This window comes from Suncus etruscus, chromosome 14 (assembly GCF_024139225.1).
Source record: "Suncus etruscus isolate mSunEtr1 chromosome 14, mSunEtr1.pri.cur, whole genome shotgun sequence".
In the NCBI taxonomy this organism is placed as follows: domain Eukaryota; kingdom Metazoa; phylum Chordata; class Mammalia; order Eulipotyphla; family Soricidae; genus Suncus; species Suncus etruscus.
In genome coordinates, this window is record NC_064861.1 from 78,324,175 (window position 1) to 78,351,663 (window position 27,489).

General features: G+C 40.2%; 1 protein-coding gene across 1 annotated transcript in view; it reads left to right on the forward strand.

Moving 5' to 3' along the window:
* Positions 1-11,205: 11,205 nt before the first annotated feature.
* ZNF507 (zinc finger protein 507) overlaps positions 11,206-27,489 on the forward strand; it is a 37,204-nt gene continuing 20,920 nt past the window's right edge. Inside the window, exons 1-5 of the mRNA XM_049786230.1 lie at positions 11,206-11,363; positions 12,885-12,975; positions 19,331-21,453; positions 22,778-22,895; positions 27,030-27,144. Coding sequence (XP_049642187.1) covers positions 19,333-21,453; positions 22,778-22,895; positions 27,030-27,144 — 2,354 coding nt within the window. The 5' untranslated portion in view covers positions 11,206-11,363; positions 12,885-12,975; positions 19,331-19,332. The remainder of the gene's footprint in view (positions 11,364-12,884; positions 12,976-19,330; positions 21,454-22,777; positions 22,896-27,029; positions 27,145-27,489) is intronic.

Consider the following 27,489-nt stretch of genomic DNA (forward strand, 5'->3'; position numbering starts at 1 on the left):
GAATCAAATATAGAAGGCTTTATAAGGGAGGAAGTGTTGACCACACCAAGTGAGGCACTGACTACTCTAGCTAGGGATTCTGAGGTGGAACACTGGGGATCACCAACCAATATAGGGGGTCACCCTGGATTGACAGGATTATTTCCCAACAAATGTGGTTTTGACAGGATTAATTGATACTTTACATAGCTTGGGTGGATTTTACTCAGAATTTAAGAAATTTACAGGAACTCTTTAGCCAGTTAAGGCAAAAGACTGAGCTAGTCTCTAAGCTGGCACAGAGCCAATCACTTGGGGGGGGGCTTTAATTCCTGGGATATGGAGTCATACAGTCAGGAAGCAGACCTGACCCCAGTAAGGTCAGTGTCATGGCCAACTACCCTGGGCTCAATTTAGAGACATAACTATGGCAACGGCTGTGCCCAATCGGTTATTAGAGGAGATTTATTGACGGATATGCTTGAATAGCAGAGCCATTAATTGCAATTACCAGACAAGACACTTTGTTCATCTCAGAGAACTGGATGCCAAATGCCCTAACAACTTTAAAATCCCATTTGCTCTTGGGCCCTCAGCTGGCGTCACCGCACCTGCTTCAGCTTCCCAACATTGTGAGGGAGAGAAGGGGCTTAGCTTGACAGAGCATCCACTGGAGAAAATGGCAAGTGTTGGGCACCAGGGAACAAACAGAAGCATGTCAGGCAGCCTCCATGGTCCTGAAGAGAGGCAGGGATCTATCTGATGGCCCTAGAGCCCCTGCATTGCATCTCATCAAAACAGAACTGAGACACCGTCCTCCTCATTTTGTCAAAGCACCACATTATTTTCAAGCATCTTTGGGTCTCTTTTTCATTGTCACTCAGCTCAGCCCTGTCCATTTTGTGGTCCATAAAGCCTGGAACATCCAAGTCTAAGATTTCACCTTTCAATTTTCCACAGAACCACCTGGAACATCCTCATTTTCCACTTCCCTCTGTACCATTCTCCCTTCAGTCCACTCTCATTTCTTCCAAGCATGGCTCCCAGGCCAATAACTGGACTGCCAGGCTGCCTGGTGAAGCTGACTTTTTAACATGCAGGATGGAGCTGTGTGGACCTACCAACAGATATTTTCTTACCAATAGATAGTATCCATGCATGAGATTGTATCAATACCATAAATGCATTTTCTCTTTCCTGTGAGTCCCTTAATAATATTTTCTTTCCCTAGTTCTAGCTTTCTTTCTTGTAAGAATACAGCATGTAATGTATACACTTACAAAATGTGTATGAATCAACTATTATCAGCAAGATAATAGTTCTGGTCAACAAGTTGTCAATTTTGGAGGAATCACAAGTATTTGAATTTTCAACTCTTTAGAGGAGGCATCAGTGCCACTAACCCTCATGATGTTCATTGACCAACTGAATTCCCACTTCTCTCACTATGTTAAAGGCCTCTGGTGGGGGTTACTTGGTCAGTCCTTTCAAATCAGGCATTGTGAGATTCCTGTGTATAGTGTAGCTTCTGGCATGCAATTGGTGCTCAAGAAAGATTTGTTGAATGAAAAGGTACAGCGCATTCTATAGCTTCGCTCAGAAGCAAATGCCTTTGGGCATGAGACCCTGGGTGTGATTTCAGGTCCACACACAGAAAGTAAGTTGAGAGCGACTTCAAATCACAACCTTACCCAAGCATTGGAAAGTTTTCAAGGAATACTAAAATCAGTTACTACTGAAAAATATTTTTTCATAGGAGCACTTATCAAGGCAGATTTTTATTCCTAAAGCTCATAAAAGCACTGAAAGGTCTATCTAAAAGGCTATCCTCTGCATGGGGTCACCCCCTTTTTCTTTTCCTTACCTTGCAATGCTCAGGGGATATTACTGGCTCTACTCCTGGTGGTGCTCAGGGGACCATATAGGATCCCAGGAATCAAACTCCTGACAATCATGTGCAAGGCATATACTTTACCTTCTGTACTATTGTTCCCACAACAATTCTCTGCATATTAAAAGAATGGCATTAAGGCAGAGAGGGAAAGCAACATGTCCAAAGATGCAAAAATGGTGGGGCTCCAAAAGATACTCTTCAACTACAGGTTATCTATTTCTCTTGACTATGAAATCTAGGACAAACATAAAGACAATCAAAAAATCACCCAAAATAAAAAGCACCCAAGAGAGATGTTTTTGGGTACTAAACCTGTATCTGTCCCCTTGGGTTCACCATTTTCTTTTCCAAAACGGTTACCAATTATAAACCTCTTCTCCAAATTAAAAGTCACAGGATAGTATTTTTTTCTCACCAAAGCAATATTAAGCTGAGGGGAATGATTTTGGGGGAAATCAGAAGGTAAATTAATAAAATTCATTCTCCAGAACCATGAGAATGTTCTGAATATAATAATACTGAAACTTGGACTCTCCTGGGTTGGGATTATAAGAATCTGTACCTAATATAGATGATCTTCACCATGAAAAATTGGTAATACAGATGCCTCTATAGTTTACATGATTTGAGCTAATAATGATCCTCTTCAAGTAACTGAAACTCTATTTACTCAACACTAAAATCCTCTGATATTAAGTCTTTTTTGAAATCAGAATTTTCTCAAGCTGTTATAGCACCCACCAAATTTTTAGCAAGGTTATTTATCGTCTCATCCCTGTACACCATCAGAGGGAATGCTAGACTTACACTGATCTTACTCTGAAGATCACATTGTGCAGCTTTTCTGGAGGATGAAGAACAGAGCACAAGGGTGATCTTCATTGGAGGGGTTTGGTGCCTTAGAAGAGAGACCCAAGGGAGAGCCCTCCTCTTCTACCACAGGTGGATATAGCAAAAGATGGCCCCAGATGGACTAGAGGAGCAGCCCTCAACAGTCCTTAGTCTTGGTCTTCCTGCACCCAACCTGAGAAACAAATGTCAGCTGTTTACAAGCACTCTTCCTACCAACCAATGGTTTTCAATTACAGAGGCCTTAGCACACAACTCAGAGATAGATACAAGGTTGGTAGACCTGCACATTGTAGGTATCTCAGTCAAAATCTACCATGTGTATGCCACCTTTGTGCATGTAATCATTTATGTATTGCATCTTTATAAGCACCTTTAAGTGTCAGGCATGATGCTTCCACAGTGAGTTGGCTAAACTCACAGAAACCACTTCTCACTCCCTTTTATGGAGGTGAACTGACCCACTGCAACAAACATGGTAAGAAAAATACAATTAAGGTAGAAATCTGGTGCAAAGAGCTCAGGGATTGAATATGGTCATGAAGGATAGGTAAATTTTCCCTGAGAAAATGACATTTTTTGAGACAAGGAAGAGGAAGAGAAGGTGGAGGAAGAGGAAGTGGAGGAGGAAGAGGAGGAGGAAGAGTAAATGGAGGAGGAGGAAGAGAATGAAGAAGAGTAAGTGGAGAAGGAGGAGGAAGTGGAGGAAGAGGAAGAGGAGGAGGTCTTAGGAGCAACAGAAGCAATAGTCTGATACAACTGGAAGGCAAAGAAAATACAGGATAGAGGCTAATCTCTATCTGCATTAGAAACCATGAAAGGTCAGGACCATAAAATGAACTCTTGAGTAGGTGAAACTGTTCAGGCAGGAAACTGGAAAATCCACTAAAGAGAGAAATGAGAAAGTTCCAGACTTGCAGATACAACAAAAAGGATTTCCTGGCCCATCTTAGGATCCTCAGGATATGAAGTGATGAGGACATTTATCCTTACAGTGATACCCTCAGCAAACTCTATACAACTTCCAAGCCTGAAATAGGCCTGGCTGCTTGGTAACACCCAGAGCCAACTACTCCTCTGCCGGCAGAGATGGCCTCTGTTCTGTATTGCTTCCACTAGAACACCAAAGATTCCATAATTCCTATGCTAAAAGCAACATTATTACTTATCAGTGTAACAAAACTAACTTTAGCCTGCACAAATTATCGCAGAATTTTCACCTTCTGTGAGAGGAGCCTAAAACATGATCTGAATATTTGTGATTTTTTTCAAGTGTGTTCATAGATTTTTTTTTACAGATTATTTATTTCCTCTTAACAAACATGTTTGGTATCCACAAAATAAAATGTGTTTTTCCAAGTTTAACCTATGTATATTATTTTTCAGGTCCCCAATATTCCCAAATCAACCATACTAAAAGAGGAGAGAGAGGAGACAAAGACATAGCAAGGAAAGAGAGAGAGAGAGAGAGAGAGAGAGAGAGAGACTGTACCCAGTCTCTCTCACTGAGGGCCAGAGTGATAGCACAGTGGCAGGGCATGTGCCTTGCATATGGCCAACCCAGGATGGACCTGGGTTCAGTTCCCAGCATCTTATATGGTCCCCTGAGCCTTCCAGGGCAATTTCTGGTGCAGAACCAGAAGTAATCCCTGAGCACCACTGGGTGTGGCCCAAAAAGCAAAAATAAAAGAAGGAGATTTTCATTGACAGTTGATTCACTGAAAACAGATAGCAGTTGCCTCTGAGTCTAAAAAAGTCTAATAAAGTCAAGAGAATGGCACAAGTCCATTCGCACAACTCCATTCTGGTGAAGAATATGGTGAAAAATCAGGGTAGCAATGTGGCAAACTGTCAAAATCTCTCTTCACTAGCTCATCAAAGAATGGAAAACACAGGAAGGAGCTCAAGCCTGTGCTCTGAGCCCAGTGAATACAAGGCAGGTGGTGGTGGAGTTATCACCACCTGGCCACAAGGCCAGGGTGACAATAAGCACATGAAGCCAACTGAGTGGCTTTACCATTTGAGAAGTAGTTTTTGTAGATGACAGAAGCCACTTCCCTGCTTTCTCCTTTCTTTAATCCATCAATGTTGCCCTGGCCACCAACCAGGTTCACATGGTCCAGACATTTTTTGACTGATCCAATGTGTTATCACCCTTATTTTTCCAAAATGTAGAAAAAATAGCTTAAACCTGTGGAAACCAACCCCTAGATGTCATCATTGCTGTTGAAATATCAACTCTTTAAAATTTTCAAATTTTAAATCTGTAGAGATAGCAGTGTTCATCTGAATAAGCCACTTAAATCATGCAAATTCAATTCACTTTCAATTTTTCAAAGCCAAGTCCAAAGTCTTCTGGACTTCTTAACCAAAATGTAACGGAATCTTAGGGTGTTAGCACATATTCAGTTGCCAACCAAATCCACATTTAGGGGCGGGGGGAAGGCTGGAAATCCAACTCGTCATATGTGACATGCCGAACTGGGCTCATATCAAACCCCAGACTGATGAGCTGGTTTTAGAAAAGCTAGATGGTTCTGGTTCCTTCTTTCTTATGTATCCTCTGACTTCCCTGCCCACCTCTGTCAGTGGGGGTGGGGTGCCTATGTCTCCTGCTGAGGACATAAACATAATACCTGGCCCTTCACTTTACACCCTATTCCCCATCAGCCTCAAAGACTTTGCTCACCATATCCTCAGTTCCATCTCTTCCTTCCATTTCAGTGTTTATCGAGTGTAGCTACATTCTAAACCGGATTTCAGGTCAGGGTGATGATATGAATGCATAAGACTGACTGACAAGTACCTCAAGTTTGTCAGAGCCCTGCGCATACATGTTCCACCAGGAACAAACAAACATTGAGGCCAAGATTCATGAGTGATCACAGAGCTAATTCCACAAAGAAGTGTCAAATAAGACACTTTACTTGTCTCAGTAAATCACTGCTGCATGTCTCTGCCTGGACCAACTTCAACTCTGAACCAATAGGTCTTTGCCCTGTTCTGATCCAAAACTGCCTTAAAAGACACAGAAAAAACTCTTTGCAATTCTGCCAGACATTCAGTGTCCACTCTCACCTCACAACTCCAATCCCATTGATGGTTTGTATTTCAGATTCCAAACTGATCCAGTCATGAACTTTGCTTGGATTTTCCCCCTTCTGTCTGGTCACAAGGCCATCTTTTGTCTGGCCTGGGTGTATGACTGAGGTAGATGAGCTGGTGTAAGACGGACAGGTGCCGTGAAAGCCAGCCACTGTTCAGGAAGCACCTATGTTCTCTACAGCACTGCTCAGGCCTGATTCTGATGTGTCATTTCCATCACTCAGTGGTTTCTCCAACTTAACAATGACAGGAATTTAAGGTGATCTGCTCTGGCCTCATGGACAGAAAAGGCCTGCAAGTTGAGGTGAGGAATCTTTCTGGGTGCCATATGCATTTTCCCTACCTTTTCTCACTGAGATTTCTTCCCCCAATAAAATGAACCTCCCAGGAGTTTAAATATTCAACAATGTTCCTTATGCTTGATTTCCACCATTATAAGAGGAGCTCAGAACTGGAGACTCTCAGAAAGTAAATGGCTGTTTTCCATTTCCTGATGCTTTAAGGAGGCAAGAAGTGGGATTCCCAGACAGCTGCTGCTCGTGACTTTGTCCAGTCCATCACCTCAAGAAGAGCTGTCAAAATAACAAATGACACATTTTGAAGCTCTAGGATTACCCCTTAGCCAGACTCTCTGGGTTTGATTAGCAGTTACTTTTCCTCTTAGTGTCTTTCTTCATCTTCTTCTCCTCTTTCTTTTCATTTTCCTCCTCTGCCCCTCTCATCAATAAAGGTCACTGCGTTAAGGAAACCGCTTCTCTGAGGAGAATTTCACAGCATCCTATTATAATCACATTGTCTTGTTCAGAAGCAGGTGGTATTACCTGTCAACAGGGTTTTGGACATAGCAAATAGCTGCCACCCAACTCGGCTGAGACTTCTGGGCAGATAAAGTGGCCAAAGGAGACAGCCCTTTGGAGGTCTCAGAATCTCATTTTCATTCCCCTGGTGGAGAAGAGACTGACTTTATTGACAACGACGACTGAAAATTGCTTGAGCGTTCCAGTAACCAGTCTGCGTTGAAGCAGAGAGACAGTCTGGCGGAGGCAAGCGCCCCGCTCCAGCGCCCGCTCCACTGAGCCACGCTCTGCGGCAGCACCAATCTGTGGCATATGCAGACCAGACTGAAAGGAGCCTCCTACGTCCTCAAAAGCAGCCCCTCTCCACTTCCACTCCCAGCCTGCTGGTGTCTTTGCTGGATCCCAAGCCCAAGTCAACAGGCTTGCAGGGAATCTCTGCCAGAAACCTAAAGCCTAAACTCATTTTAACTTCAGGTGCAAGCTAGCTGGACCAGGTACTTGAGCTTTTTCCCCACTGAAGTTTGGCTTGACTGCACAATCGAGGTAAGCCACTAGGTGTCACCACCATGGATTCTTGTCCTTACAACCCAGATGCTGGGTGTAAGACAGTTCAGGGGGCTAAGAGAGATCCGACTAGAATTCCATCACAACCTAGATTGCAGGCTTGCTTTGGATGCTCTAAGATTCTGATCTCCTCACTGGCCTCTTTGAAACCAGTCAGATGCACAGGCCCCAAAACAGCTGAGCTGAAAGTGAAGCAGGACCCATGCTAGCTGGCGCAGACCCCAACCCTTACAATATGTGCCCCCTGCTCTTCCAAATCTTCATAGGCATCATTGGCTGCCATAATTCTTCTGATTTATTTGGGTCCTATGTAAGAAATAAATTCATCTGTATGCCTTGTAGCACCAGAGATTTTAGATGGTGTGTGTGCTGCTGAAATAATGCAGCTTTTAACAGAAAATGAATGACAGATGGATAATTTATGGATGGTTCTTGAGACCTGAACTATAATTATGAAGTATTTCTAGGTAGGTATTCAGGATGCAAAGTGTAAGGAACCCAGAGATAATGTTAATTTATTACTGACAGCTGTGTATATAATATTATATCATGTCTTTTAATCTTATATTCCTTCTGACTTACATCAAGCAATCTTTTCATTCATTAATAAAATAAAATCTTGCCATTATTCTCAGTGATGAAGTTCTATTCTGAACCCAGAGGATTTTTTTTAATTAAATGCTTTCATACACCAGACATCTAATGCTAAAAAAAAAAAAAAGGATAGATTGAATCTCATGTTTTACAAGTAAGATGAAAATATTAGAGAGATGGAGTCCACCTGCTCACAGTCCCAGGAGAACTACCCAGAAAGGCAGGAAAAACATTTGCGTTTATCTTCTCAGTTTTTTCCGTTACTTTTCCTGTCTCCTCTCATCTCTCCCTAGACATTCCTTTTTGGAGGTAGCATTACTTTTTAAAGGTTGCAATTAAAAATTACAACTAAAAGAAATACAGGTTACTATGCCAAGACCATTCATGATTAATCCCTTCATATGAAATCTAATGTAATCTTGTTATACCCAAGACAAGGCATTCTTTGTAAATGGGGAACAAGTTAGTCAGCTCAAATTTCAACCAGTTTGCTGTCCCATACAGTCATCACCTTGGCAACTTTCAGTATTGTCCTTGAGGTTCCCAAAATGTCAACTGTGCTCTAGTTGCTGCACTGGTGGTGCTAAGCACATGCCAGATGGGATTCAGGCTCATTTTAGAAGAGACAGACTCAAGATCCTTGGAGGAGTGAAACCTTGGACCTTATCAGCTAAATAATGATCCCAAGATGGTCTAAGGAGACGTGTGGAGATAGGAATTCAGTTATCTGGGTCATTTCTCATTTGGTGACTAAGTAAGTTTTCCTTTCTCTACTGCAAAACCTGGTGATTAGTGAATTGTTTTCATAATAAACCACACTCTGTAGCAAGTGTCTGAAAGTTTCTACTAAACATCCACAAGTTTAATTGCAACTACAGTTAAATGCCTTTGTATTTTGCCCTTTATAACTTTTACTATGATTTTCTGGAATGCTTTTTGTTGGTTGATTGGTTTGGGGGGTGGAAGGGCACACCTGGCTCCACACAAGGGTTACTCTTGGCTCTTCGCTTAGAAATCACTTCTGACAGGCTAGGGGAAGTACATGGGATGCTAGGGATCTACCACATGCAAGGCAAATGGCCCATCCACTGTGCTATCACTCAGGACCCTCTGGGGTGCCTTTGCATAGGAAAAGAAAATACTGAGATTTTGCTTCTTTGGTGCATTTATAAATTATCTAGAGTTTTTTGCATTCTACATTGAATCTTATAATTCTTCAGGAATGAATGTACTTTCATTAACATTATTCAGTATAACATTTTCTTCCTATCAGTTCTGCCTCTCCCAGTGATTCTATTTAGCGAGGAAGACACCAGTGGTGAGATTATGCAGCAATATACAACTTCGAAATCCCTGTGACTTCCTCACTCTGTAGCTCCATCCAGGTAATTTACCTCAATATTATTCCTCTAAGTAGACTTAGAAAGTAGTCACTTCAGGCCGGAGAGATAGCATGAAGGTAAGGCGTTTGCCTTTCATGCAGAAGGTCTTCGGTTCGAATCCCGGCGTCCCACATGGTCCCCCCCGTGCCTGCCAGGAGCAATTTCTGAGCATGGAGCCAGGAGTAAACCCTGAGCACTGCCGGTGTGACCCAAAAACCACACACACACACACACACACACACACACACACACACACACACACACACAAAGTAGTCACTTCGAATGATCACTTCAAATACTATGAGTCATCAAGCCAGGGGGAAAGAATATTCTGAGAAGTCTTGTATTATAGTCAGAGACAGTTCTGGGATTATGGCATTTGACTTGTATGCAGCCCATCCCAAATCAGTCCTCGGCACTGAAGTCTCAGCACTGCCAAAAGCAGCCCCTAAGCACCTGTAGACTTAGCCCCAAACTTGCTATTCCCCCAAAAATGAATTCTCCAAGGTGACACTGTTACTCCCAGTCACATGAATTTCATCAGCCACACTTCTGAGCCAAGAATAGGTCTGAGAAGATCTAGTCAACTTTGTTCCAGCAAAGCACTGGGAGCAAGAAGAAAACCAAGAGTAACAACAAGACTTCAAAGACAAACCAATGTTCTTTTACTTGTTCAAGAATTCCCTAGTTTCCCCTACTTCACTGTGTTTTTGCACCTTCCCATGATCAAGTAATTCTTTGATTTTTGTTCTGCCCAATTTCAGGCTCACTGACATGTATAGTTAAGACCATGAAAGAAAAGACTTTTCAGATAAACTGATAAACTACAATTGTTTGTGTCAGCAGCTCCTAAGAAGGAGATTTTCTTTGTTCTCTCTCTCTTTCTCATGTATTTTTGTTTCCTTTGATGTGTCCCTTCTATCCTTACAAACTAAATTCCTGTTCAATCTCTTTTACCAAAAGAAAAAGTACTCATTCTTCCTATTCTTTCCTTAGTTTTGGGCCTAAATTAATGATATGGAACAGGAGGATTCTCACTGCCGATTTCTCACAACCCCACACAACACCAAGTTCAGATGAATCTGTATGAAATAGGGTACGGGGGATTACTAACCTGCCTGAAGAAAACTTTGTTAGCCTCTTTCCCCCACTTGAAAACAAGAGAATCTAGCCTGCTGCAAAGATGATCTGGAATATCTGAAAGCCTCTAAGAATCCAGTCCTTTCCTACAAGTTCAGTACAATTCTACAACTGATCTGTAGTTTTACCTACTAAATCCAGATCCAAGGATTCTGCTGAGTAGCTAGCTGCTAGCCACCAGAAACTGCCCAGTGTGCTAAGTTGTAGGACTGCCTCATTCATACTTTTCCATCTTTGTCTGGGAAAGACAAACAAGGGCAGAGGTGACCTTACAAAGTCTGTCACCAAACAGGTGAAAGTGACAGCACCAGAGTGCACTTCTCAGAGCACTGGGGTTACAAGAAAGAATGGAAATAACAAGTCTGACCTAACAATTCCTAGGATAAAAAAATCCTTCCCATGAAAATCTTCCACCTTTCCAGCTCTGCCCATCAAGAGGTCCTGCAATAAAGCTAGCAAGACCACACCTTTTGGCCATTAAAACTACCAAAAAAAAAAAAAAATACCCTAAACAAACAAAAAACCAGGAAGGGCCCAATTAAATGCAGTAGCAGATAGATTCCAAAACAGAAGAATGAGAACTTCATTGCTCAAGGCAGAAACCTAGTAGAGAGAGATGGGCTGATAAGGAGAGCCCCCCAGGCATTTAGGGGCGATAAGATGGGGGTAAAAACTCTTTACAGAACACACACAAAATCCAAAACCCAGGCCACCCACCAGTGAGGGATGCTTGAACGCCAGCAAAACCAATGCATGCACCCGGTGACCCTTCTTGCACTCGCTCAACCCCGAAGACCCAGAATGCCCGGAGGCGGAGAGGACGTGGGCCACGCCCCCACCGCCCGCCACTCGGGTCACATGACCCGCCCGCGGGTCACGTGATCCGCGCCCAGAGCCGCCATTTTGGAGCTCCGGCTAAAGAGGGGGAAAAAGTGGGGGGAAAAGCCAAAAAAGAGTCGGGAGAGAGGGGAGGCGAGGACGAGGGCGAGGTACGGCCGGGTCCCTTGGCCGGCCCCCCCAAGGAGGCTCGCGGAAGCAGCAGCCGCCGCCCGACCGCAGGTACCGCGCCCCGGGGCCGCCCCCTCTGCCTGCCTGCCTGCCCGCCTGCCTGCCTGGCGCCGCCAGCCATGTGCTGCGTCCTCCCCGCAGGCCTCTCGCTCTCTACCTGCGCCCGCTTGCAGAGACCCGGGGCTGGTGGCCCTGCAGCTAGGGTTGGGGGGCCCCGGCCGCTCCTCGCACTCCTGCTGCCAGCCTAGCCGCAGGCAGCCGCTTCCCTACTTCCCTCCTTCCTTCCTTCCTTCCTTCCTTCCTTCCTTCCTTCCCCTCTTGCGAAAGCGCTTAGGCCGATTGTAGGTCGCCCGCCCGCCCGCTCGCTGCGGCCTCGCCCCATCTCTTGCTCACTCACTCTCCTTTCCCCCGCAGCCTTGAATTTAGCCTCGCTCTGGTGTCAAAAATAAATAAATAAAAGCACCCCAGATTTCCAGAGTAGTACCCCTCCTCAAGCTTTTGCACCTCAGGGTGTTAAGTGATCACCCTGGAGATCACTACTAGGCCTGCTCTCACACCTTTTTAACATCTGGGTGATGGGTTGCAGTAAGAGGACTGCCAGCCTGACTGTCTGTCTGTCTGGGTGATTCATTAGGTGGAGATGACATTCCCCAGCTGGAGATGACTTTCCCTCAGCCCTAGGCGACCTTTCCTTTCCTTCCTTTTCTTCTTTTCTTTTCTTTGCTTTTCTTTCCTTTCCTTTCCTTTTCTTTGCTTTGTTCACCCAGTTAAAGCAATGGGGGTGTCTGCACCCCTCCCTAAATTGCTGGCTGCTCTTTTTTTTTTTTTTTGGTACTTCTTCAGGACTCTGCTCTGACTCAGTGTTTATGTTTGTGCGTGTGTCTCGTATCATTGAGGACGAGAGCAAGTCTGTGCTTACATCCCTTGACATCACTAACTTCTTTCAAATGAACTGCAAGGGGAAAAACCCTTGCAGACGTGCCTTTTTTTTTTTATTCCCCCCTGCCCGGTAGTGAATTGAATTATATATGAACATGATCGATAAAGGTAGATGCTTTCTAAATAAAAGGAACCGCATTCTTTGACTTTTTTTTTTTTCCCTTTCCCCTTTTAATTCTTTCCAGCTCATACAAGGAACTGCAAAGAAATGTAGGCCCAGGGTAGGAAACCTATTTAAGTAGTGTGTTTAAAGGCCCGCCCGCTGTACCTGTAAGCTGAGGTTTGCAAATCATCTTCTCGAGTGTTTTGTTTTTGTTGTTCCAATTAAAATGATATACAATTTGTTACTCCTGTTATTGGTAAAAATAAATATGACTTGAGTCTGATAAATTCTGAACTAAAACTTAAAACACACACTTACTGTAAAAATTTACTTTCTAATTTGCAGTCCCAAAGGCTAATCAAATGTCAAATTTGTGTCATAATTGGGATGTATAAACTTCTGACATTTTTTTTCTGACATTTTTTTTGACATAGGATATTTAAATATTTTTTTCACTGCCCCAAAAATTAAAAGTCACTAATCAAGAGAAAGAAATGTTTGATACAATATATTTTCATTCTTGGCCACAGCTGAATTTGAAGATTGATCCGAGGGACTATTAATTTCAGGAATTGATTTGAAAGACACTGGCTCTGACACTTAACAGCCATGTAACCTTGGGTAAGTCACACCTCACTGAGTGTTTCCTTACTTGTAAAATTGTCTAACACTTACTTGGCTGGTCCCAACAAATTATGACAAGCAGATACTAATATGCTTGATATAATCTAGCCGTATCAGATTGATGCATTTTTTGTTCTTGTGGAAAATTTAAGAGGAAAATGGGTGTCTTGACGAAGAATGGATTTAGTCTCAAATAGGCCCAGATCCTTTTTCTTAAACCAGATATGGTGTTAGATCTGGTAAGCCTCACCTTCCTTCTCTGCCAAAGGGAGGCTAATCTTACCAGGAATTACATGAGTAATACCCCGCATCCCCACAGGCCCTCCTCCAGAGCAAGAATTCCTGCTTAACAATGTTCTACCACTGAGCTTGACACATTATCGGTGCTCAATAAATGTTAAATATGAATATCGGTTAACATTAGTTACACCTTATGGCTTAATTGCAGCTGCTATATTAAAATAATCTCTCAGAATAACTGCTAGCCTTGATATTTTAGACTGAAATTCATATATGATATCATATATGGCATAAATATATTTATGCTTATCTTTTTCTTAGTGGCCATTAATAATAGCACCATGCTAAGGAAAGTTTAATTCATATAATTTATAGTTGGCATTAGTAAGGTAAATTTGTAGACACTAAGCAGTTTCAAGAACTAATTTTATAGTTTGTAATTTAGTCATATGCAAATTCTTTTGACATTACTCATTTTATATCTGAGGAATCTGAAATTTACAGGAACAGTGACTTGCTTTAGGACATGCAGCTAACCAAGGAGAGAAACTCAAAAGCTTATGTCCTCTGCCGCCTTTTGGTTGGAGCAAATTAAAAAAAAAAATTTTGGGGGGAGGGGTTTGGGTCATACCCGGCAGCGCTCAGGGTTGGCTCCTGGCTCTGGCTCTATGCTCAGAAATGGCTCCTGGCAGGTTCAGGGGACCATATGGGATGCCAGGATTCGAACCATTGTCCTGCATGCAAGGCAAACGCCTTACCTCCATGCTGTCTCTCTGGCCCACAAAATAAAAATTTTGAGGTTTGTAATCACATAGGAGAATGGGGATTTGGCCATTTCTTCTGTTTTGCAATTTATATCTAGCTGAAAAAGAACAGACTCATTCTGAAAGAGAAGCTTCTTTATAACTTGCTAAACTGTCTTCAAACTACTCAGATAATTACAACCTTTCTCCAATCCTATTAATGCCCTTGTGAATTGTTCATGTTGATTTACTTTTGACTGTACTGCTATCACTTTGAAAGGAGCAAATTAGATATACGATAAACAAAATAGCAAATTATTGGGAATAAAGACAACTGAAATAATTTGGCCTTTTTCTTGGAAAGACATTAATTACAAGGGTTTTTTGGTGGAATCTGTTGTTTGGGAAAGATCTGAGACAGTGATAAGGATTTAGAACTTCTGGTTTGGGATGCAACTTATGTTTATTTGTAACAGTTTGATATGTTTGGTCTAATTGTTAATGTCTAAAGACTCCAGACAACAAACCAATGTATTTTGCTAATGCCTCTTGTCTTGCCTCCTATTATTCATCCATGCTAATGTTTTCACTAACCCCTTCATAGTGTGCTTCCTCTCATCTCCAGAAAGAGTTTTAGTTGCTTTCTTTGTCAGTCATACATTGTGTCAGCAGGATGCCAAAACAATAAAGGATACTCTCAACTTTGGATATTTCAGGGAGAATATGCTTGCATACTCATAGTAGAATTTATATGAGGAAACCATGGACAGTATGGTTATCAGGAGCTGGCATCATCCAAACAAGAACTACCACTGCCAGAAAAGTCTTAGAGAGCAGTCTGCTTGAACTAAATAGCCTCAGCTGAGGAGCATGACCAATTGGAGTCCTCTCTCAAGGGAGGAGACTAAGGAAATGAATATCTTGATCTCTTTCTACTCTCCCTCTGATCTGCCTTGGCTCCCCAGTTGACAATTCAACAAGAACCCAAAGGGCCTGGAAGCCTAAAGTGGGGGGAATGGATCACATCCTGCACATCCATCTTACCCATCTTTTGAAATATAGTGTGTATCTTATCTCTTCATGAAGCAATTGCTTATTAATCCTAGACCAAAATTCTCTCTCAAGTCTGTTAGGATTTGATCATTGAATCATTGATTCAACTTTGTCTAGTGCCACATTGTTGAAAGTCCATATATATGTATGTGTGTGCATTTGTCTAATTCACTCAAGTATTTTGTGTAAAGTATAAGTTAAAATTTGCTGGGGGCAGAAATGAAATGGTACTTGGCTTGCACACGGCCAACCTGAGTTTGATCTGTGGTACCCCATATGTTTTCCCCATTCCCTCTAGGAGTGATTTCTGAGCACAGAACCAAGAGTAAACATATAACAACACTATATGTAGTCCACAATGCCATACAACCCCTCCAAAAAATATTGCTTGCTGATACTTTGTCAATGTAGTTTTTTCTAGAAGTATAGGGCTGGAAAGTTAGTGCAGCAGGTAGGGCGCTTGCCTTACATGTGACCAACCCAGGTTCAATCTCATATGGTCCCCAAACTCCATCAGGAGAGATCCCTGAGCCCCCCCCCCCTCCAAATGCAAGTAGAAAGAATATAGTGAGCAACTTCAGTAATATAATCTGCCGTTTTTCTTCATCTCCACCTCCTCTACCTCTCGTTGGCAAATATTTTTTAAATTAGTTACATTGACCATGGATGTTATGCAAATTTTCTTTAATATTGGCATCTTTACTGATCCAGTAGAATTTTATTTGTACTTTGTTTTTTATCGTAATAAGTCACATTTCACTTGACATGCAATTATGTGTGTGCACATGCATATGCTATTGGCCTAAGCATACTTTTTGTGACAATTTGAAGAATTGTCCTTAAGCTTCATTCTACTTTCTCTTTATTTTAAGTGGCATGTCTGCCCCTTTATTTCAGTGAGAGGTTTTAGTTTTAATGACATGAGTATTAATTTTGCCATGTGGCCCAAACTAGTCTGTCAGGTGTTTGTTAACGTATTTTATTTTGTCATATCTGTTTTATAGCTGCCATTTCTGTACTTATTCCCAAATGTATACAGCCTCTAAAATGAGATACTTACATAAATGTTCAAGGGAAATTGGAGCATCTGCTGCAAATTTCCATTAGCTCTTAATGCCTGAGCAGACACCGCTTTTAAATTTGAATGTTGTGTCAGATTCTTTTGTATTAGTCTTTTTTTGAGATAAGATGAACTCCTCCTCCTCTTCATTTTACTTTCTTTTTAAGGTACACGTTAAAATATACACAGGGAGCAATTTGCACTGCTCTGCCTTCCTCCTATTGTATCAGCAAGTAGGAGAGGAATACCATGAGTCACCTTTATAACCCTGTGAGTGTGCAAAGTTTATTAAGCAAACATTCACTTGTTAGCCTCCAGTTTCTCAGTCAGCTCACAGAGATGACACATTGCATGGCAGGGACACCTTAGATTTACTGTAGAGCATAATATCTCATGCAAGAAATGGAATGTCTAAGGATTCCTGTTGTATAACAGTTGGATTGAAAGAAAGTAATACTTAAGCAGTGAATGATTCTGAAGTGAAACTTGTCTTCATTTGAGTCACTTCTCCCCATGGCCTCAAAGTTAGGAATTCCTCAAGCACTAAAGTTAAGAGAAGTTTGACAGGGTTTTCTAAAGAAGCAAGTTTTCCTCCATAGGTCCTCTCTTTAGAGACTTAGATTTAAAAATCATTTGTTCTTTCTACTTAAAAAATAATGTGAAGGAGCTAGTCATTTGAGAAGTTGAGGACACTCAGATTGTTTAGTAGAGGAAGTGGCTAATAGGCACTGGGCTTTCCGACTCAAAGTAGCTGTTGATGTGAAGACTGGAATGCATTTCTTGCCCTGAGTGCAGTGAGAGTTAGAAAAGAGCAACGTTGATCCCGTAGAGCAGCTTAGAAGGAGCAAGGAAAAAGCTTGTACTAAAGGAGAATGAAATACTTGCATTTTTGTCTGATGTGTACTTAGATATAGAAATCTGGTATGCTGTGCCAGGAAGAATAGATGAAAGTGGGAAAGCATGACTGCTGCCAGGGGCCAGAGCAATAATATAGCTTGGATCGGGTTCTCAAACTGTGAGGACCACATGTGGGTCACATTCAGGCGACCTCCAAGGACATTTACCTGGCCCACTGGGTGTTTTTGTCACCACTGAGTGTCCTGCTTAGCAGCCTACTCCTGACCCACAGTGTGCATTTTTGGGATATGCCCTCATTCCCTTTCTCTCTGTCTCTCACCGCTTCTCGGGCAGGGGTCTTCAAACTAGGGCCCGCCAAAAACAGGCCCATAGTTTCCATTGAAATACTGGTAAATTTGTAGGTTTAACTTTACTTGTTCTTCATTTTAAGTATTGTATTTGTTCCCATTTTACTTCAAACTAAGATATATGCAGTGTGCATAGGAATTTGTTCATAGTTTTTTGTTTTTGGGTTTTTTTTTTTTTTTTTTTTTTGGTTTTTGGACCACACCCGGCGGTGCTCAGGGGTTACTCCTGGCTGTCTGCTCAGAAATAGCTCCTGGCAGGCATGGGGGACCATATGGGACACCAGGATTCGAACCAACCATCTTAGTCCTGGATCGGCTGCTCGCAAGGCAAATGCCACTGTGCTATTTCTCCGGGCCCCCATAGTTTCTTTTTAATCTATAGTCTGTACAATAAACTTGCCCCCTGTTTAAAAAGTTTGAGGACCTTGGTATAGATAGAGCACTTGCCTATCTAGAATCGATATCTGGCCTACCATATGGTTCCTCTGAGCCCACCACTGAGAAGCTGTAAGTTTACCCCCCTAGAATAACATCCCCCCCCCCAAAATTGTGGGAGAACCAGCACTGAAACTGGTCACACTAGTGGGGTGTGTCAGAGACTCAAGAAGCCATGATATGACATACCTCCTAAAATAAGAATTTAGAGCCTATAAATGAAGTTTAAGAATAGTAGTTTTTGGTCTCTAGTTCCATTAACATTTTGCTGGCTTTTTTGAATGTTGTGATCCAAAATGCACCTAAAATGTGGAACCAACAAAACTTGTTGCTGGAAAAAAGCCTGAACTTAAAATTTGATCCAAATCAACAAATTAGACTCACTTTCAGCCAAAAGAAATGCTTGAAATGACAATACTGCCAGGAAATAAGAGTATTCAAGATTTAGGCTTAAAGAGCTGTAACATTTTATGTTCAGTGACTTCCTTGGTCATCATGCATTGCTATAACCTAAGTATTGACATATTTAGACCTGAAGTACAACTAGGATGTCTAATATTTTCTCTGGCACTTTCTCTTGTGGGAGCAGGACATTGGTGGTGGGGGAGAAACAACTATTATGTGTGTATGAGTAATGATTGACCGCTAATTGTACCTCTAGAAAAAAACCACAACATAGTTTGTGGTTTATCTTCAGGAAGATGAAGGAAGTAAAAGAAGGAAGTAGATTCTTGCTTTTATTTCATTTCCTTTATGTAGTACTTTGTAAAATTCACTGTACCATTTATAATTTATGACTGTATCTTCACAATAATAAAGATTCAGGTAAAAAAAAAATTTGCGTCAGAAGTAGGATCTTGGGCCCGGAGAGATAGCACAGCGGTGTTTGCCTTGCAAGCAGCCGATCCAGGACCAAAGGTGGTTGGTTCGAATCCCGGTGTCCCATATGGTCCCCCGTGCCTGCCAGGAGCTATTTCTGAGCAGACAGCCAGGAGTAACCCCTGAGCATCGCCAGGTGTGACCCAAAAACCAAAAAAAAAAAAAAAAAGAAGTAGGATCTTACGTAGGAGACAAGACTCTATAGAATGATAATTCATAGCTTCAGGGATTTGTTATACCTGGAAAATGACTATGTTCCTTTTATTGAGTAATAGATGTCTTTTTCTTTCTTTCTTTCTTTCTTTCTTTCTTTCTTTCTTTCTTTCTTTCTTTCTTTCTTTCTTTCTCTCTCTCTCTCTCTCTTTCTCTTTCTTTCTTTCTTTCTTTCTTTCTTTCTCTTTTTTTTTTTTGCATATAGCAAAAGAGAAGGCATACTGTTGGGTCCAGCTAGATGTCTAAGTGAAGGAAAGAAAGGGAAAAATAGATTGTTCAAGTCATTTCCAAGATTTGAAATCAAAGATGGAAAGAGCTCCAACTTTATTCTTGATCTGACATAGCTTTCCAAAAAGGAATTTCAAACAATGTAAGTCTGTGTTAGAAATATATAGGTTTACTGATAAGGAGCTACTGAATTAGAAATACTTAGATTAGCTTAAACTAAGTTTAGATATTTCTGAATTACATACCTATTATTATCCTAACACAGTACCTCTTTCTATTGTATGTTATCCTTTTAGATATGGAAGAAAGCAGCAGTGTTGCCATGTTGGTGCCAGATATTGAGGAACAGGAAGCTATATTAACTGCTGAAACAGTCATCAGTTCATCTTTGGAAATTGATGAACAAAGAAAAGCTAAAACAGATCCATTAATTCACGTTATCCAGAAATTGAGCAAGATAGTGGAACATGAAAAGTCACAAAAATGTCTTTTAATTGGGAAAAAACGCTCACGTTCAAGTGCTATGCCACGGTCTCATGAAACTCAAGAAATTTATGAGATTCCAGCTAAAATAACTCAGACATCAACTGCTAATACAAGAAGGGCCGAGATGTCACACACAAATTTTGTCTCTGACTCTTTTGCCCAGAATGATGGGAAGGCTATGTCTTACCAGTGTAGCCTTTGTAAGTTTTTGTCTTCCTCTTTTTCTGTATTAAAAGATCATATTAAGCAGCATGGGCACCAGAATGAAGTGATACTCATGTGCTCAGAGTGCCATATTACATCTAAGAGCCAAGAGGAACTTGAAGCTCACGTGGTTAATGACCATGAAAATGATGCCAAGAGTCACTTTCAGTCAAAAGTTCAGCAGTGCATAAGTCCCTCCAACTCCTTTTGTCAAAGAACTACAGAGAGAAACCGTGAAGCCATTCCTGATATCTCAATAAGTGTGGACAGTCCACGGGTTCATGCTGTTCAAACTGCACCTGTGGCAGAAATGGGCAGGAGGAAATGGTACGCTTATGAACAGTATGGCATGTATCGGTGCTTATTTTGCAGCTACACCTGTGGCCAGCAGAGAATGCTAAAAACACATGCATGGAAACATGCTGGGGAGGTTGATTGCTCCTATCCGATCTTTGAGAATGAAAATGAGCCCCTAGGCTTACTAGACTCTTCAGTGACTGCTACATCTGGTGGAGTTGATGCAGTAGTCATTTCTATTGGAGACAATGAACTGAGTATCCATAATGGGCCCTCAGTTCAGGTGCAGATTTGCAGCTCAGAACCGTTGTCTTCATCTCCTTTAGAGCAGAGCGGAGTTCATCTAAGTCAGTCTGTTACCTTAGACCCTCATGAGGAAGAAATGCTAGAGGTGATTTCTGATGCAGAGGAGAATCTGATTGCTGATAGCCTACTTTCATCTGCACAGAAAATCATTAGCAGTAGCCCAAATAAAAAGGGTCATGTTAATGTGATTGTAGAACGTCTACCGAGTGCTGAGGAAACTCTTTCACAGAAACATTTTCTCATAAATGCTGAACTTGAAGAGGCAAAAAACATGAGCCTTCCCGAAGCCCCAATCAAATGTGAAGAAACAGATGAAATTTATCATGCTAACAAATGTACCGTTGACATTGGGGGGCTGATCATAGGTTGGAGCAATCCAGAGAAGAAAGACAGTGAGCTAATAAATAAAGGACTAGCTACTGATGAGAATGCCCCTCCAGGCCGAAGAAGGACCAATTCTGAGTCTCTTAGACTACACTCCTTAGCTGCAGAAGCCTTGGTCACAATGCCTATCAGAGCTGCAGAACTAACAAGAGCCAACCTTGCACACTATGGAAATATTAATCTTTTAGATCCAGATACTGGACAAAGGCAAGTAGATAGTACATTGGCAGCCTATTCTAAAATGATGTCACCACTTAAAAATTCTTCAGACGGATTAGCAGGTTTTAACCAAAGCAACTCTGCCTTAGTAGCGCTCCCAGAGGGTAGGCAGGAATTATCAGATGGGCAAGTTAAGACAGGTATTAGCATGTCCTTACTTACTGTCATTGAGAAATTGAGGGAAAGGACTGACCAGAATGCTTCAGATGACGACATTTTGAAAGAGTTGCAGGATAATGCACAATGCCAGCCCAACAGTGATGCCAGTTTGTCGGGAAGCAATGTGGTGGAATACATCCCTAATACTGACCGGCCCTACCGTTGCCGCTTATGTCACTATGCGAGTGGTAACAAGGGCTACATTAAGCAACACTTGCGAGTTCATCGACAGAGACAACCGTATCAGTGTCCTATATGCGAGCACATAGCTGACAATAGCAAAGATTTGGAGAATCATATGATCCACCACTGTAAAACAAGAATATACCAATGCAAGCAGTGTGAAGAATCTTTCCATTATAAGGTATGTAAGTAATAATTCATAAAATCATGCAGCGATTCTTAGAATTTCAGAACAAAGACGGGATTTAGTACATAGAGTCTACGTATTATACATGGAGTCATTATATTGATAAAGGAGCCTGAGTTATAAATAACTTTTGTCAGTTGGTTTGGGAATCCCAACTAATTAATATTCAAGTTGGGACTTACATCTCCAGATCTTCAGAGGTTTTATAAGATTCTGCTTCCTCCTTAAAAGCTTCTTTTGATTACTTTAGTAACTTTTTAAAACATTAATTGGAAATTGCAAGAGATTGTACAGTGGATTTATATCATGCACACTTCAATAGATTTAATCCTACTTGTCAAAAAATATCTCAAAACGTAGTTGATTCACATAGCTGCTAGACAGCCAACCAATGGTGATTGATAATGCTGCCTAAAGAAAGTGAATTGACTTGATGGTAAGATAGAAGTGAGCCATGTATTGTTTTATGAATCAGCTTAAGGAATTTTCAAGGACTGGTTTGTGGTTTTTATCTATATACTACCTTAAAAGCAACAACCTTTATGAAATAACCATTTTTCAAAGGAAAACTAGTACTCATTGGTTTAGACGTTCTCTTCAAACTGCCCGTTGATGACTTAGAGATCGATAGTAGAAAGTATCCTAAAGAGGTAACTGGTATTTGGACCTATTTCACGCATATTACCCAGAGTTGGGGACTTACTAACAGTATGGAGGTAATCTGGACTATTGCTGATGGTTTTTATTCTTTAAATGAAATTCACTGTTACTTGTGAAATTCTTTTTCATGAAATTCTGAGGTGGCTTGAGGCCACTGAACTAGTGACACATTGAAATGGACTGCAAAGGCAAGTTCCAGGAGCAGCTTTTGCAAATAAATAAATCCGTGACTCATGAAGGTGGATGTAGAACAGGATATCTTTTGAAGAGTAATTCTGATTAGGTTTCTTACAAATGTGCTTGATAGTTAAAGGCAAAAGTTAGCGGTCCAGCAGTTACTGATCAGATTTATTTCAGTGCAAGTGATTTTTCTCAACACTGCTCTTCTCTGGATTTGCTAATAAACATACCTGTTGTGCGTAACCTCCTAAGCAATGGCTTCCTTTCAGAGAATAAAAAGAAGTGTATTTTTGGATGAAATCGTGATTTTCTTAATATATCTATTTTCATAAGCTCAAGTGGGTCAAATAATTTGTAGCACATTTGATTTTAAATACTGGGGTATGTGCTAGATCAAGAAAGCTTTAACAACTGTATTCTAGAAACTGGGCATATATGTTTATTGGAAAGTAGATATTCATTAATCTAAATTTTTTAGAGTCAGCTGAGGAATCATGAACGAGAACAACACAGTCTTCCAGATTCCTTGTCAACAGCAACTTCTAATGAGCCAAGAATTACCAGTGACACAACTGATGGAAAATGTATTCAGGAAGGTATCTGCATTTTTTTTTTAAATTCATGCACTGACTTATTTTCACAACTAAAGTATATAATATGTATTTTTTATATATTTTATATGATGAGACTGAGTTGACCTTTTCTCAGTTCCTGAGGAATTCAAATATCCAATAAACTATTACTAGGACCTAGGTAAGAATTAATTAGTTCACCTTTAGTTTCAGCAATGCAGTTTGATTCTATATTGAATTTATGCTTTCTATAAAGACCAACTTAGAATGTAAACCCTAAAATGTGACACCCAGGAAATCTGCTGCATAAAGAACAATCTTCTCAGTACTAAGTGACCCACTAGAAAACTAGTTTTTGCAGATGCTAAGTCCTCCACCTCAAACTTAACTGAATCTTCCTGCAGTGTTCCTATACTTACTCCTATCCAAACATGACCACCAGGTTCCATCTGCATTATTTAAACAACAGCAACAGCAACAACAACAACAACAACAAAAAACCTTTTATGTACTAGCTAGGTACCAGTCAACCAGTTTCTGCTAACAGGAGTATTAGAATCAAAAGATTTAATTAGAGTTCCATGAAAAGGCAAATGCCACATCCAGAGAACTCAAGGGATAAAATGTAATAAACTGTGCTTCCTTGCATCAGCTCACTTCAATTGATATACTTTAAATGTCTCGAGTGTGTACATAGTGTTTATGGGAAATAAAACATGTTGGGGTGACTTTCCTTCTTAGATTTCCTAAGAATTAAAGTTAGGAACAACTGCAGAGTAAAATGTTTTACCATAATGTTTCATTAAATTATACCCCAGAAAGCATAACTGATTCTAAAATGTTTCTGAAAGAACTGATTTTGACACCACTGTAGCACCAAAATTCCCCTGTCAAACAGATGTCATCCCTGTAAAACTATTCAAAACAAAAGGAGTTTATGACACAGCATCTGTTTCAGCGATAGATGGCTGAGCTGAAACAGTTTCTTTTTTTTACAGAATAGCCCTAAATGCCTCCTTTTATTTTAATTCATTATGCTTCCATATCCCCTTTAAAGGAGACATTAAAACATTTGATATCATTGGATCATAAATCCCTAATGAAGGAATAAAGTAAGTACTACTCAGTGGCACCACCTGCAGTTAATACCAACGGTAGAATATGGCTTTTCTAGCACTGCCTTCAAAAGCTGTAATTTTAAATTTTCCAAATGGGTTAGCAAATTAAAACTCATAATTTTAATAAAAAAGATTAAGATGTCAGTTCAAGATTAAAATAATTCAGTTCTAGCTTTACAACATTTCTTCCTACTATATTCCCATTTTAAGCATCTTTTCTTTGTGGATCATGCTCTGTTTCTTAAGGTTAAATGTGTAGGTTTTTAAAATTGCTTTGCCATTTTCACCTCCTTGCTCCTCTACTTGACTCTGGGTATTTTCCTATCATAGTACCATAATAGTTCAGATGACTGATGGCCTCTTGCATATTATAGCTCTTCTAACACTGCTGTTAAACATTTGGCAATTTAAAACAATTAGCTCACAAAGAAGGTAAAAAGAATTTATGTTTTAACTGCGTTACCACATTTAGTGTAAGATACATAAAGAGATGTGTGCTTCATAGGGCCCTCATCTCTGCTCAACGTGATAACACAGATAACTTAGGACATATTTTCAACTTAGTCTGGTTAATGGTACTTCAGACATTCATTCTGTCTTGAGGTGCTATCTTAAACTGTGCTAGGTATTAGGAATGTAGAGATGACATCATGGCAATCACTTAAAGATCCCAGCCCAGTGAGGGAGATAGATTTACTGTGATGACTGACAGCAAACACCACAGATGTTAATTGGGTGTTTCTTTGACATTTATTTAAATTGCTCTTTATTACAAATATACAGTTTTGCCAAGCTCTAGGTCTTCAATGTAAACAAAGCAATCTGAAGCTGACCTCTGCCCTCATAAAGTCTATAGCTAGCTGCAGGCCACAGATTGCTGACATACCAAAATGAAGAAAAAGACTACAGTGAAGCAAGGCTGCAGTGTTCTTGGTCTTAACTAAATCATGCAAGGAAGTTCTAGTATTTGCATTTTATAGGTGAGAAAATTGAGTACTCGTGATATAAAATAATTTTCCTGTGATCACTAGTACTAAGTGGCAGAGCAGAGACCTTAAGCCCAAGTTTTTGAACTTCAAATCTAATCCTCTTTCCATTAAAAACAGTTGCTTGAAGTAGCACAGGCTCTCATTCTGTGCTATATTAAGTTTTTCCATCTGTCATTTTATTGTCATTGATCTGTAATATTTCTCATACAAAATCATTATCCAATATTTCGTGATTCTTTTTTTCAGATTTTTTTTAAACTATTTGGAGCAGTGCCAATATGCCATGTCCAAGTTTTTACCCTACCAATTAAAAGAAATACGTAGATCATAATTATGATTAGGCTGTGTATTAAAGCTACAGATTTATAATGGGAAATTAGGACATTTTCTTCTGCCTGGCAGAGTGTTGTTAGCAAAAAAAAATAAATCTTTTTTTTGTTTCATTTTTTGTTTGTGTTTTTGGGCCACACCCGGTGATGCTCAGTGGTTACTCCTGGCTATGCACTCAGAAATTGATCCTGACTGGGGGAACTATATGGGATGCCTGGTTATCGAACCGCAGTCTGTCCTAGATCAACCGCATGCAAAGCAAATGCCCTACCGCTGTGCCACTGCTCCGGTCCCAGAAATCTTTTTCTTTTTTTTTGGGGCCACACCCGTTTGACGCTCAGGGGTTACTCCTGGCTATGCACTCAGAAATCACCTCTGGCTTGGGGGGGATCGAACCGCAGTCCATCCTATGCTAGCGCTTGCAAGGCAGACACCCTACCTCTAGCACCACCTTCCCGGCCCCAGAAATCATTTTTTTTAACCTAAGAATCTTTGTTTTGTTAACATTTCACTGTAGAACTTTTTTTCTTTTTTGGTGCCACTAATTTCACTTTTATGCATAGTGTACAAGTACTCTACCTAAGCTTTTTTTCCTGTTCTGCTTTATTCTTCAGCTTCTGTGCTTGCTTTTTTTCTGAATCTAAAGCAATCAGGCTGTGAAAGGCCTGTGGACTTTATGCTAACAGAAGAGTAAATAAAACATTTCATATCATCAGGAAGTTTCATCTAATCAAGCCATTCAGCGTGTATTGTCTCAAATTTATCCTAATTTGAATTTCCCAGCCTGTAGTTACAGAGGGAATGTAGTAATATGGCTTAGTTCCATTAGATTCATGTTTCCTGGATTGCAGAGAGCTACTTATTCATGTTAGTCATAACCTTTATCTTGTAACCTGTCAATTTAGTAGATATGATTATACTACTTATGTAGCACTCATAATTTATAGTTGCTTTTTCTCCCATTGTTGCATTGATAGCTGACTTTTAGTTACAAACAAAGGAAACCAGAGTGATAAAACCTTATACTTTTTAAATTATACTAAATTTATTATACACCAGTTCCCCATTTGCCACAGTGGATATGTTCCGAGACACCAGTATGCCTTCATAGCTCCAAACTGTAGTGTGTTTTTCCTATTTGTGTGTACTAGTAACAAAGTTTTAATTTATAAATTAAGCACAGTAAGAGGTTAACAACACTATTAATAAAACATACCGCACTATAATATAATCTAGGTATTATACCTTCTAGAATATTCCATTGTACATATTTTCAGACCATGATTAATTGCAGATAATTGAAGTTGTAGATAAGGGGGACCTTGTAATACTGTATTACAGTATGAAATTATAGCTTGTTGGAAAAACAGTATTTCTTTAAGGTAATTTATCCTCTATTGACGAGACTGGCACCTTTCAAATTAAAAGCATGTCTGATGAATTCAACTTCTACACAGATGATAGGCTGCAAAACTCATAGTTTAGGATTTATTACATACAAGTATTATAGCTGCCAACCCAATGAGTTTTTATGGACCAGTTGATGTTAGTCCAAATGCAGGGGAACCATAAAACTATTCAAATTTTTTGCTAAAATGCAAGAAAGCCTTGATAGAAATGCTATGCTGTATGTTGTAAATGTTCATTCACAATAGAATATAAATGCTATCATTTGAATCTAATGAAAGCATGTTATTAAAAATCTAAAATACTTTTTCTAGGGAGTAAGGCTTCAGTCCAGAAACAGTATAGATGTGATGTGTGTGATTATACAAGTACAACATACGTTGGTGTCAGAAACCACAGACGGATCCATAACTCTGATAAGCCATACAGGTAAACATGTTTTATTATTTGTATCAACATTTTATACTTTTTTTTTTGATAATTCCATTACCATTTAGTTGTAATAAGCAATATGTGGTGAGTTATTTTGTGCCTGTCAAAAGACAGGATTGGGGTGGGAATGTTATACTGGTGGTGGAATTAGTATTTGAACATGGAAGGCCAGAAACAACTATTATAAACAACTTTGTAAACCAGGTTTTTTTAATAAAGTACCTTATAAAAATATCAATAATAAAACATTTTAGAAAGGGAAAATATTTTAAAATTCCTAACACTTGTTTAAAGACAGAATAAATGCTTATGAATCTTTGCTGGGTGGAGCTGTGGTGATAG